This window comes from Ovis canadensis, chromosome 1 (genome assembly GCF_042477335.2).
Source record: "Ovis canadensis isolate MfBH-ARS-UI-01 breed Bighorn chromosome 1, ARS-UI_OviCan_v2, whole genome shotgun sequence".
Classification (NCBI taxonomy): domain Eukaryota; kingdom Metazoa; phylum Chordata; class Mammalia; order Artiodactyla; family Bovidae; genus Ovis; species Ovis canadensis.
Genome location: NC_091245.1, coordinates 210,615,778 through 210,629,863, shown reverse-complemented (window position 1 = coordinate 210,629,863; position 14,086 = coordinate 210,615,778). Strand labels below are relative to the sequence as shown.

The 14,086-nt window shown below is 41.0% G+C and overlaps 1 protein-coding gene across 2 annotated transcripts in view; it reads left to right on the top strand.

Moving 5' to 3' along the window:
- The window catches only part of USP13 (ubiquitin specific peptidase 13), a 136,695-nt gene that overhangs the window by 52,120 nt on the left and 70,489 nt on the right, over window positions 1-14,086 (top strand). For both annotated transcript variants that reach the window (XM_069559449.1, XM_069559459.1), the window contains one exon: window positions 3,429-3,613. In XM_069559449.1, the coding sequence (XP_069415550.1) occupies window positions 3,429-3,613 (185 nt within the window). The remainder of the gene's footprint in view (window positions 1-3,428; window positions 3,614-14,086) is intronic.

The following is a 14,086-nucleotide window of genomic DNA, read 5'->3' as shown; positions in this document are numbered from 1 at the left end:
CTGGGATCACCTCCCTGACAAGCCATTTGCATTCAGATCATGGTCTACCTCTAGGGGGACCCAGCTACAAAGACTTAGAATAGTCTTCGGTTATCACCTTTTGGCTGGAATGCTCTTTAGGCTTCATTGGCACCTCCTGTAATCAGAGGCAGGTGTCTTTCCAGAGGCAGGAGCTAGAGGGAAAGAGCAGGTGGATTCAGAATGTGTCCTATCTGTTTGGACCCTGGCTGTGCTGCCTTCTGCTCTGTGTGGTCTTAGGGAAGGCTCTGTACCCTCTGTTGTTCTCTTTATTAGTGGGGATGGTAATAATGTTGAAGAGTGTTTATTAGAATTGCATGGTAAGACTTCTGAAAAGCCCTTGCCCCATACCTGGCATTTAACCTTCATTTAAATTGTTAATGCAAAGAAAGGAAAACAATAGAAAGGGAAAGACTACAGATCTCTTCAAGAGATTTGGAGAGATCCAGGTTACGTTTCACACAAGGATGGACACGATAAAGGACAGAAACAGTAAGGACCTAACAGAAGCAGAAAAGATTAAGAAGATGGCAAGAATACACTGAAGAAGTATACAAAAAAGGTCTTAATGACTCGAATCATCATAGTGATGTGGTCACTCACCTGGAGCCAGACATCCTGGAGTATGAAGTCAAGTGGGCCTTAGGAAGCATTACTAGGAATGAAACTAGTGGAGGTGACAGAATTTCAGCTCAGCTATTTCAAATCCTAAGAGATGCTGCTGTTAAAGTGCTGCACTCAATATGTCAGCAAATTTGGAAAACTCAGCAATGGCCACAGGACTGGAGAAAGTCAGTTTTCATTCCAGTCCCAAAGAAGGGCAATGCCAAAGTACGTTCAAGCTACTGTACAATTGTGCTCATCTCACATGCTAGCAAGGTTATGCTCAAAATCCTTCAAGCTAGGCTTCATTAGTACGTGAACCAAGGACTTCCAGATGTACAAGCTGGGTTTTGAAGAGACAGTGTAACCAGAGATCAAATTGCCAACATCTGTTGGATCATAGAAAAAAGAAAGAGAATTCCAGAAAATTATCTGCTTCATTGACGTTGTGAAAGCCTTTGACCTTGTGGATCACAACGAACTGTGGAAAATTCTTAGAGATAGGAATACCAGACCACCTTACCTGCCTCCTGAGAAATCTGTATGCAGGTCACAAAGCAACAGTTAGAACTGGACATGGAACAATGGACTGGTTCCAAATAGGGAAAGGAGTACATCAAGGCTGTATATTGTCACCCTGCTTATTTAACTTATATGCAGAGTACATCATGAGAAACGCTGGACTGGAAGAAACACAAGCTGGAATCAAGCTTGCTGGGAGAAATATCAATAACTTCAGATATGCAGATGACACCACCCTTATGGCAGAAAGTGAAGAGGAGCTAAAAACCCTCTTGATGAAAGTGAAAGAGGAGAGTGAAAAAGTTGGCTTAAAGCTCAACATTCAGAAAACGAAGATCATGGCATCCAGTCCCATCACTTCATGGGAAATAGATGGGGAAACAGTGGAAACTGTCAGACTTTATTTTTCTGGGCCCCAAAATCATGGCAGATGGTGACTGCAGCCATGAAATTAAAAGACACTTACTTCTTGGAAGAAAATTCATGACCAACCTAGAGAGCATATTCAAAAGCAGAGACATTACTTTGCCGACTAAGGTCCATCTAGTCAAGGCTATGGTTTTTCCAGTAGTCATGTATGGATGTGAGAGTTGGACTGTGAAGAAGGCTGAGCACCGAAGAATTGATGCTTTTGACCTGTGGTGTTGGAGAAGACTCCTGAGAGTCCCTTGGACTGCAGGGAGATCCAGCCAGTCCATTCTGAAGGAGATCAACCCTGGGATTTCTTTGGAAGGAATGATGCTAAAGCTGAAGCTCCAGTACTTTGGCCATCTCATGCGAAGAGTTGACTCATTGGAAAAGACTCTGATGGTGGGAGGGATTGAGGGCAGGAGGAGAAGGGGACGACCAAGGATGAGATGGCTGGATGGCATCACAGACTCGATGGACGTGAGTCTGAGTGAACTCCGGGAGTTGGTGATGGACAGGGAGGCCTGGCGTGCTACGATTCATGGGGTCGCAAAGAGCTGGACACGACTGAGTAACTGAACTGAAGGAGTAATATTGTCATCCTACTTATTTAACTTGTATGCCGAGTACATCATGTGAAATGCCAGACTGGATGAAGCATAAGCTGGAATCAAGATTGCCAGGAGAAATGTCAATAACCTCAGATATGCAGATGACACCACCCTTATGGCAGAAAGCGAAGAGGAACTTAGCTTCTTGAAGACGGTAAAAGAGAAGGGTGAAAAAGCTGGCTTGAAACAACATTAAACAAACTAAGATCATGGCATCCAGTCCCATTACTTCATGACAAATGGAAGGGGAAAAAGTGGAAATAGTGACATTTTCTTTTCTTGGGCTCCAAAATCTGCAGATGGTGACTGCAGCCGTGAAATTAAAAGACACTTGCTCCTTGGAAGAAAAGTTATGACAAGCCTAGACAGCATATTAAAAAGTAAAGACGTCATTTTGCCAACAAATGTCCATATAGTCAAAGCTATAATCGTGTACAGATGTGAGACTTGGATCATAAAGAAGGCTGAGTGCCAGAGAATTGATGCTTTCGACCTGTGGTGCTGGAGAAGATTCTTCAGAGTCCTTTGGACTGCAAGGAGACCAATGCAGTCAATCCTCAAGGAAATTAACCCTGAGTATTCATTGGAAGGACTGATGCTGAAGCTCCAATCTTTGGCCACCTAATGTGAAGAGCTGACTCATTGGAAAAGACCCTGATGCTGGGATAGATTGAAGGCAAAAGGAGAACAGGGGCACAGAGGATGAGATGGTTCGATAGCATCACCAACTCAATGAACATGAATTTGAGCAAACTCTGGGAGACAGTGGTGGATAAAGGAGCCTGGCATGCTACACCCATGAGGTCACAAAGCACTGGACACGACCTAGAGACTGAATAATAACAACAACGAAGTGTTTTCCTTTCTACTTAGATTGTCAGTGTAGTAGAGTTTTGTTTACACTAGTAGTGAAGCATTACTACTGGTGGTTAATGCTTTAGAACCTCAGTTGTTTATACACATGGGATCTTTCATAATTTAAAGCTCACTCAGGCTTTACTGTCTCTCATGTAAGGAATTTGGAGGAAATGACCTCTCTTCCTACCCTCAGGTTCTGTGTCAGTTTTCTCAGGTAAAAGAGCTCTCTTGGAGGACCTGGCCCCCATGTGAGTGCTCCTTTTGCTCTAGAATGGGTCTCTGTTATTCCACTGACCATCTCCTGTGACTACCCCCTGCCTCCCAACTTGAGACACCTCTTTTTCTTAGATGTTTTCTTATCATGCCTTGTGCTGTGGTTGTGCTAACTGTCCTCTGATGACTTCACAGTGGTTGGAAGTGTGCCAGGTGCGACCTTCGGGAGAACCTCTGGCTGAACCTGACTGATGGCTCTGTGCTGTGTGGGAAGTGGTTCTTTGACAGCTCCGGGGGCAACGGGCATGCGTTGGAGCATTACAGAGACACAGGCTACCCTCTCGCTGTAAAACTGGGGACCATCACTCCGGATGGGGCTGGTGAGTGTGCCTTTACCAACTCAGGCACCTGCAGTGGCTCCCTCTTGGATTAACCAGTGCCTTCATCTCTGGGATTGGAGGCCGTAAGCTCTGGGCTAAGACAGCCCAGGCATGAATCCTGATTCTACCTCTTATTAGCTGTGAGATCTTGGATCAGCCTCCGGTTCCTCATCTTGAGGATAATCATGGTATCTTCCTCATAGGTTTGTCAAGGTGCATAAGCATTTAGCCCAGTGCCCACAGTAGAGTCTTGGTAAAAGTATTTTGCTTTTGTATCTTTCTGTATATCCCTTGGATAATGGCTCAGAGGGAAAGAATCCACCTGCCAGTGCAGGAAACGCAGGTTCGATCTCTGGGTCAGGAAGACCCCCTGGAGAAGGAAATGGCAACCCACTTCAGTATTCTTGCCTGGGAAATCCCACAGACAGAGGAGTCTGGTGGGCTCCACTCCACGGGGTCACAAAAGAGTTGGACATGACTGAGCAACCAAAAAACAAAGAGGACAGAAGGAGGAATCAGGACTTGTGAAGTAAATGTGCATAATCAAACTCACCATTAGAACAGTAGGGGTTCGAAAGCCTAGAGTCCACTGGGGGATTAGTGTCATGATGGAGAAGATGGTTGTTCAAGGTACTGGATGTTCAGACCCCTTGACCTCAGTGTGCAGTGATTGTGTCCAATGCAGCGAAGGGTTAGAAGTGGTTCCTACTGATCCTCTGTGTGTTCCCCCACTGTACGTTAGCTTTTAGCCATGTTTGTACAGTTAATTCCTTCCACCACTGGGTGAGGGAAGAGAGAACTTATATCAGGATTGATAACGAGAAAATTAAATACTGAGCTGTGGTCATAAGAACCCATCATCTCAGTGTCACTGACAGCATTTATGAAGCACCGACCTGGATCCATACTCAGGTCAGTCTTCTCCATCTGTCCAGGTGTGAAGTCTCTATTTCTTCTCTACTTTAAGGTAGGATGATTTTTTTTAAGGGCAAATATAGACTTTTGTCTTTTCTTCTCTATTATCTTTCTCTGACTGAATTTTGTTTGTTGTTGTTTTTAGTTGTGTCTCTTTGCCACCCCGTGGACTGTAGCCCGCCAGTTGTATTTGGGGTGACATTGCTCTGTTGAATGACTGGTGTACGTGGTAATCATCACAGTCCTTGTAGGGGCTCCAGAGAGAAGGGTACATAGGCATTCTATTGGGTACAGTTGTAAGGGGAGGATAATTCAGATGTTTCCTCTTTAGTGCTATTTTAAAGATGCAGGGCCTTTTTTAAAAAATGAAGTATAGTTGATTTACAGTGTTCGTTTCGGGTATATAGCAAAGTGATTCGTTTTTTTTCAGATTCTTTTCTACTGTAGGTTATTATAATACATTGAATATAGTTCCCTGTGCTGTACAGTGGTCCTTGTTGCCAATCTATTTTACATATAGTAGATTGTATCTGTTAATCCCAAACTTGTATCTGCTAACGAAAGCAAACTTTGGTAACCATAAATTTGTTTTCTATCTCTGTGAGTATGTTTCTGTTTGGAAATAAGTTCATTTGTATCATCTTTTTAGATTCCACATGCAATGATATGTGATATTTGTCTTCCTCTTTCTGGCTTACTTGACTTGGAATGGTAATCTCTAGGTCCATCCATGTCGTTGCAGATGGCAATATTCCATTCTTTTTATGGTGAAGTTATGTAGTGCTTTGAGACCAGTTATTAGAAGTCCAGCTCTCAGAACATCCTGTTCAAGACTAAAATTATTTATGTATGGGACTTTGTTCTAAAATTTCAGTTGAGCTCTGTCTTATTCATCTTTGAGTTCCATACAAAAGCTTATACTAGGCATGGATACTTTGGTTAAATGAACCAACTAGTCTGCTGCTGCTGCTAAGTTGCTTCAGTTGTGTCCGATTCTGTGCGACCCCATGGACTGCAGCCTACTAGGTTCCTCCGTCCATGGGATTTTCCAGGCGAGAGTACTGGAGTGGGTTGCGATTGCCGTCTCCTATTTAAATAATTAAATAATTCTCCAATTTAAATATTTGTATTCTATTTAGATATATGCTAATAATAAAGGCAAGGATTAATTCTATTCTCTAAGCATCTTTAATTTTCCAGTAGCCTTTTTTTTTTTAAAGCATGAAACTTATTTTCAAACTGTGATTTAGAGTAAGTTTCTTTCCTTTAACCTGAGACAGGAAAGTTTTATATTAGCCCTTTGATAATATGGGAAGCAGATATTCAGTGTAACATATTTAGAAAGCAGAGAAAAATTTAGAGAAATAAAAATCAAAATCGGGAGTTTTAAAAATAAAAATTGGGAGTAATACCACTCCCCAGACAAACTGCTCTGCTTCTAATAATTTGAGTGTTTCCTTTCAGTCTTTTTTCTTTTTTAAAGGCTTGATCAGTTCTCATACAAGTACACATACATAGCCTGCATTTTTACGAAAATTGAATCACACTGTATAAAGTTTTATTCCCTATTTTCTCTATTTAACATTATATTTTCTATGTCATTAAACATTCTTCAGTATCCCCTGTTAGTTCCACAAATCACTTTACTGTTCCCCTGTTCAGTTTAGTTCAGTAGCTCAGTTGTGTCTGGCTCTTTGTGACCCCATGGACTGCAGCACACCAGGCTTCCCTGTCCATCACCAAGCCTGCTCAAACTCATGTCCATCAAGTCGATGATGTCATCCAACCATCTCATCCTCTGTCATCCCCTTCTCCTTCTGGCTTCAATCTTTCCCAGCATCAGGGTCTTTTCAAATGAGTCAGCTCTTCACATCAGGTGGCCAAAGTATTGGAGTTTCAGCTTCAGCATCAGTCCTTCCAGTGAATATTCAGGACTGATTTCCTTTAGATTGACTGGTTTGATCTTGCAAGTCCAATCTCAAGAGTCTTCTCCAACACCACAGTTCAAAAGCATCAATTATTCTTGTTTCCCTGTGAGATGTTACCATTTTGCTTTTCTGATGAACATCTTTGTATATATGCAAGTCTTTGGGTGTTTGTCTAATGATTTTTTCTTTTAAGGACAGATTCCTATGAACAAAGGGTTGAACCTTTAAATTTATTTTCAGTTGCCGAGTTTCTCTTTTAAACAACTGTAGTAATTCATACGCCCGCCAGAAATGTATGAGAATACCTATTCCAACAAATCTTTGACAACTTTTTTTATTCAGAATATTTAAAAACCTTGGGTAATCTGTTATCTTGTTTTAACTTGATTTATAGTGAGGCTGAACTTTTTCATAGTATTCTTGGCTATTTGTAGTTCTTTTTCTGAATTTCTTAGGGTGATTTTCTGGTAGGTATAGGTGTTTTCCTTACTGGCTTTTAAAAACTTCTTAACCATTAGGAATATTAACCCATTATCTGCCATAATTAAGCTTTTGTTTTTTTTGTAGGGGAGGGTGAACTTTCAAGATTTTCCTTATCACGTAATTGAGAGTATTTGAATAAATGCTACTTTTCAACCACAGAAAACATAAAACATTGGCAAAAACAATGTGAAACATTCAGCTATGACGAAGGTTCTTGAATTCACTTAGCTGAGAAAATGTTCAGTTTTTGAAAATAGATCAGGATTTGATTCCTGTTTATCTTATGCAGAGTTGGTTTTAATCCAAATAATCATTTTCAGTCTAATTATCATATTAGTTTATTTGTTGTTGTTGCTGCTGTTGTTCAGTCACCAAGTTGTGTCTGACTATTTGCAACCCTGTGGATTGTTGTACGCCAGGCTTCCCTGTCCTCCACTATCTCCTGAAGTTTGCCCAAGATATTAGTTTATGGGCTGTATCAATTCTATTTTTGTATCTTTTAAATCTGTTTAATAGATTGCTGCTGCTGCTGCTAAGTCGCTTCAGTCATGTCTGACTCTGTGCGACCCCACAGACGGCAGCCCACCAGGCTCCGCCGTCCCTGGGATTCTCCAGGCAAGAACACTGGAGTGGGTTGCCATTTCCTTCTCCAATGCATGAAAGTGAAAAGTGAAAGTGAAGTTGCTCAGTCGTGCCTGACTCTTAGCTAGGTGTAGCTTAATATTTATTTAAAAACCAAATAAATTAATGAAAACGTGACGTTTCTTTAAATGTCTGACGATGGGCTTTGTGGATATTGAGGCCCAGGGAGGCAGGGTTTCCTCTGTCCGGGGCAGGGTGGCTGCCTCCTTATGAAGGTACTCCTGTTGACAGCCCATCTTCCGTACTCGATAGGCTCACTGAGGAGCTAATTCAACTCACAAGAGCCAGAATCTTAAAGGCAGGGAGTTTATTTTTTAGTTCCTAATGAGAACCACAACTGCCTGTAAGTGGGATGTTTATGTCAACTTGACCAGTACATTCCTTCCCTGTGGGAAGCTGAAGTATATTTAGACTATTGCTTAGTGAGCATGGAATCCAAGCAGGTTGTGAACTCAGATACTTAATGGTGGTATGATCCAATCATCCTGGTTTCCTTCTCCCCAACAAGGATATACCTGTTCAGTGAGAAACTCCTACTCATCTTGACATCTCAGTCTAGAATTAGTTCTTCCAGGAAGCTGTGACCCCCCAGTCGTGGCCATTATGGTGGCTGGGTAATAAGAGTGGGCCCCCTATCAAATTCCACTCTGGTTCCATGGGTACAGCAGCAATCAAAATAAGAAACAGATCACCACACAAACAAATGAAGAGCTCTCCTCTGGGGGAGGAGACATTCTTTGGCAGATTGAGGTTGAGGTTGGTGGGAAGGGAATGAAAACGGTTGGAGGCAGGCGAGGGTGTTTTTTTCTCTCATGGAAATTAGTTTACCTAAGAAGAAGCCTCACAGCCTTGGTGATTGCAGGAGGGTCTTCTGAGATGGCCACGGTGAAACAAATCAGTGTCTTTTTGGGGAGCGGGGAGGGCTCTGAAGAGCTCCAGTACCATAGTCCTTTCTGTCTCAGTGCAGACAAGAATTCAGTGAGAGCAAAGTGGTGGATAAGAAGTGATTTATTAGAGTAGGATACTTGTGAAATTTACAAGTGGGTGGGCAAGAGATGCTGTGTCCCGAGAACTTAGTGGGCTGCAGTTTTATAACCAAAGGAAAAGTGGGGAGGGAGAGAAGACCTTTGTCTTTCTTGAATAGATATCAAGTTTCTATCATCAGTTCCTCCCCCAGGTAGGGCCGGGAAGCTTACTTGTCCCTGTATGGTCAGGCCAGGATTGTCATATAGAATTTTGGAAAAATATTTTCAAGTTTTAGTACAATGAGGGTTTTTCATTTTGAAAAGTCACCTTTCCATAAATAATTGTTTTTGTGTGTGTGCACAGAACTTGTTCTAGGGATCATTAATTTACTGAGTTCGCTGGGTAGGGTTTTGGGACTCATGCCACCATTGTTTTATTGTTCTGGGGCATGTCCCTTGCTTCTGTTGCATGGGTTTTTTGGTAAGCAAGCCTGCTTGGTTTTGTGGTTAAGCAAACGTGCTTTCTTGAGTAATCTTTAACTTATGGGGGTCTCCCATATTTTTTACTCACAATTCCCCAGTGGGACTAACTATTTAATCATCAATTTTATCCCATCATTCTGTTCCTATCAGTGGCAGCTGTGAACTCACCTATCCCCCTGACTCTGCCCAGCTCAGCAGCATCTCAAGGTGGCTTTTCTTACTTGGTCATCTTCACCCCTGACCTGGGTATCAGTCCAAGGATTTGGAATCAAGGATTGACTACTTCATTTTAGTTTTGACCTGGCTTGTACCCCTCTGTGTGCTTCTTTGCTGCTCCACTGTGGCACTTTTCATAAGACAGCAGACCCTGAACAACAGTGTTGTTCACTATCATATCTCTAGCATCCAGCAAAGTCCCTCACACATAGTGGGTGTCAGTAAGTATTTGTGGAGTAAACAGATGGAGGAAGGCAGACATACCAATAGAATTTATTCCTCTGATTTACCCTTTTTTCTTTTTCTTCTTCATGTCTCCCTTACTGACATCTCTTTCCTCTTACTTGCTTTCGTTTCCTGACCACAGTTTAGATTCTGTTTGGTCTGGGATTTATGCTGTCTAAGGTGATAGTACACACCTCTGACCTCATTCATTTTGTGTTTGGCTTTCTGGGTCAATTGCTGGAGCATTCTCTTGCTTCTCTTCTTTTCCTGTCTGTGGAAGGTACTCTGTGGGTGCGAATATAAACTCATGGTGAAGAGAGACAGTTTGGGTGAACAGATCACACTTACTCTGGAGAGAACCTTTCCTCTGTGGCTTATGACTTGGTGTTTGACCAACAGTTCTGTTTTTCTCTCCATTTGAGTTGTGAGAACAGAGCAGTGAAGCCAGCTTCTATGGTTTCATTAGTCTTTCTAAAACACCAGAGCTTCCTGAAGTATATCTTTACCTCTCTCTCCTTCTTTGCTGTGTGGGGATCTGCAGGCAAGATCTGGACTTCTGCCACTTTCTGGGGCCAATAAAGAGCTGAAAGTCGCATGAGTAAACCACAGCCAAGAAGACATCTGTGGAGGTCCATTATACCAAACCAGCATTCTCATAAAACTATTTGAAATATTAACATTTCAACTTATGAGGGCAGGGGCCTCACTTATCTTATTTCTTATTGTAGCCTCAGTATTGTACATATTTGGTATTCAGTATTTATTTGCTGACTACAGTGAATGAATGAATGAGTCAGTGAATCCATATGAGTGAACAAGGATGACCAGTGGTTCAGTTCAGTTCAGTTCAGTTGCTCAGTTGTGTCTGACTCTTTGCGACCCCATGAATTGCAGCACGCCAGGCATCTCTGTCCATCATCTCCCAGAGTTCACTCAAACTCATGTCCGTCGAGTCAGTGATGCCATCCAGCCATCTCATCCTCTATTGCCCCCTTTTCCTCCTGCCCCCAAATCCCTCCTAGCATCAGAGTCTTTTCCAATGAGTCAATTCTTCGCATGAGGTGGCCAAAGTACTGGAGTTTCAGCTTTAGCATCATTCCTTCCAAAGAACACCCAGGGTTGATCTCCTTTAGAATGGACTTGTTGGATCTCCTTGCAGTCCAAGGGAATCTCAAGAGTCTTCTCCAACACCACAGCTCAAAAGCATCAATTTTTCGGCGCTCAGCCTTCTTCACAGTCCAACTCTCACATCCATACATGACCACTGGAAAAATCATAGCCTTGACTAGATGGACCTTTGTTGGCAAAGTAATGTCTCTGCTTTTCAATATGCTATCTAGGTTGGTCATGAATTTTCTTCCAAGAAGTAAGTGTCTTTTAATTTCATGGCTGCAGTCACCATCTGCAGTGATTTTGGAGCCCAGAAAAATAAAATCTGATATTGTTTCTACTGTTTGCCCATCTATTTCCCATGAAGTGATGGGACCAGATGCCATGATCTTAGTTTTCTGAATGTCTTTAAGCCAACTTTTTCACTCTCCTCTTTCACTTTCATCAAGAGGCTTTTTAGTTCCTCTTCACTTTCTGCCATAAGGATGGTGGGTGTCATCTGCATATCTGAGGTTATTGATATTTCTCCTGGCAATCTTGATTCCAGCTTGTGTTTCTTCCAGTCCAGCATTTCTCATGACGTACTCTTCATATAAGTTAAATAAGCGGGGTGACAATATACAGCCTTGATGTACTCCTTTTCCTGTTTGGAACCAGTCTGTTGTTCCATGTCCAGTTTTAACTGTTGCTTCCTGACCTGCATATAGGTTTCTCAAGAGGCAGGTCCGGTGGTCTGGTATTTCCATCTCTTTCAGAATTTTCCACAGTTTATTGTGATCCACACAGTCAAAGGCTTTGGCATAGTCAATAAAGCAGAAATAGATGTTTTTCTGGAACTCTCTTGCTTTTTCCATGGTCCCAGTGGTACACTACTTCTAATAGCATACTATCCTATAGAAATATTTTAATATTTGTAATCTTTGGCAATTAGTTGTAAAACATTTTTTCAATCAAAATATAATAAATTTGGAAAAATATTAATAGAAAACAAAAAATGAAAGAAACCTCATTAGAGATAAGAAATTATTACCACTTTTATATATAATTCCTTACAGATTCTCTGTCTTGGTCTCAGTTTTAGCCTCCATCTTTATAAGTTTTATAAGTTTTCCTTCATTACTTTTGAAACTTAATACACATACTATTTTATTTATTTAAAAAAAATTATATTGAAATATAGTTGATTTACAATGTTGTGTTAATTTCTGCTGTTTAGCAGAATTTTTGCTTCAATTGTACATATGTATATATTGTTATTTTTTTTCCATTATGGTTTATCACTGGATATTGATTATAGTTTCCTGAATGCACATACTATTTTCTAACATGCTTATCACATCATTTCATGCTGGAAAATTTTTTTCCTTTAAATATTACCGTTATTCATTCATCGACTCATATGGGTCAAGGCTGGGTTGCAGATTGAAGTAAGTGGAACCTTTTAAATATTTTAGGTAATGAATTTTAAATAGAACTCCCTTATGACCCAGCAATCCCACTTCTGGGCATACACACCGAGGAAACCAGAATTGAAAGAGACACATGTACCCCAATGTTCATCGCAGCACTGTTTATAATAGCCAGGACATGGAAACAACCTAGATGTCCATCAGCAGATGAATGGATAAGAAAGCTGTGGTACATATACACAATGGAGTATTACTCAGCCATTAAAAAGAATACATTTGAATCAGTTCTGATGAGATGGAGGAAACTGGAACCGATTATACAGAGTGAAGTAAGCCAGAAAGAAAAACACCAATACAGTATACTAACACATATATATGGAATTTAGGAAGATGGCAATGACGACCCTGTATGCAAGACAGGGAAAGAGACACAGATGTGTATAACGGACTTTTGGACTCAGAGGGAGAGGGAGAGGGTGGGATGATTTGGGAGAATGACATTCTAACATGTATACTATCATGTAAGAATTGAATCGCCAGTCTATGTCTGACGCAGGATGCAGCATGCTAGGGGCTGGTGCATGGGGATGACCCAGAAAGATGTTCTGGGGAGGGAGGTGGGAGGGGGGTTCATGTTTGGGAATGCATGTAAGAATTAAAGATTTTAAAATTTAAAAAATAAAAAACTAAAAATTAAAAAAAAAAAAAAAAAATAAAATAAAATATATAGCTCCCTAATCATTACCTTCACTATAAAGACTGAACATTTCCATATCCTCACAAAATTTCTTTGTGATCTTTCTTAGTAAAACTTTTTATTCCTAGGCAGCCAGAGATCTTCTTTCTGTCATTTTAATTCCGTAAATTTTTTCTTGAATCTTTTTGCTTCTGTGGATCTCTCTATGCTCTCCATGGCTTCATTTGTCATTTAACTTGAAACAATGGCTGGTTTACTTCTAAAGTTAGGTGTAGTTACTCATGAAATTCTGCTTAGGCTATTCCTAGGAGGATCTTGCCTGGAGAATCCCAGGGACGGGGGAGCCTGGTGGGCTGCTGTCTGTGGGGTCACACAGAGTCAGACATGACTGAAGTGACTTAGCAGGAGGATCTCTATGAACTTCATGTTTCTTAGCTTCTAGTTTTTAAGTCAAGGTTGGAGTTGGGGAGATTAATACTTGTCAGGCTGTGCTTATTTGCTGCAGTAGTTTCTGAGTTAAGACTTGAGTTTGCTAAGCTGAAGATGGAGATAAAGTAAATTTCCTAATGAAAAATGTGTAAGGATTTTCAGTCCCCAAGTCTTCTTCAAATAGTTTTTCTATGACTACGTGTCACTTATAAATTCTTCATGATTGCCAAGTTTAAGGATCACAGTTCAATTTTAGATTTCTTGTGTGTTACTCACTAAACTGTTTTTGTCATTGGGGTAAGTAACTGTTATGTCTGATTAAATCATCTCATATTTTGGGGGCAGTTAATGACCGGAGATAGGAAATGTTAATTTCTCACACAGGCAGGAGGCTAATAGCTTAAGAACCATATAATTTTATGTGATTTTCACTTGTTTCAAAATCCTAGACCAGTACCAATGGTACATTTCTATCAATCTTGTAATTTTCTCTTGGGGCTCTGATAAGTAGAGGCTTAAAGTCTTTAAGTCTTCAAAACTATCTCATTGTTCTTCAGTCACTTAGTCGTGTCTGACTCTTTGTGACCCGATGGACTACAGCACACCAGGCTTCCTTGTCCTTCACCATCTTCCAGAGCTTGCTCAAACTCATGTCCATTGAGTTGGTGATGCTGTCCAATCATCTCATCCTCTGTCGTCCCTTTTTCCTCCTGCCTTCAGTCTTTCCCAGCATCAGGGTCTTTTCTAACGAGTCAACTCTTTGCATCAGGTGGCCAAAGTATTGGAGCTTCAGCATCAGTCCTTTCAGTGAATAATCAGGATTGATTTCCTTTAGGATCGACTGGTTGGATCTCCTTACAAGTCCAAGGGACTCTCAAGAGTCTTCTCCAATACCACAGTTCAAAAGAATTAATATTCTTTGGTGCTCAGCTTTCTTTATAGTCCAACTCTCACATCCATACATGATTATT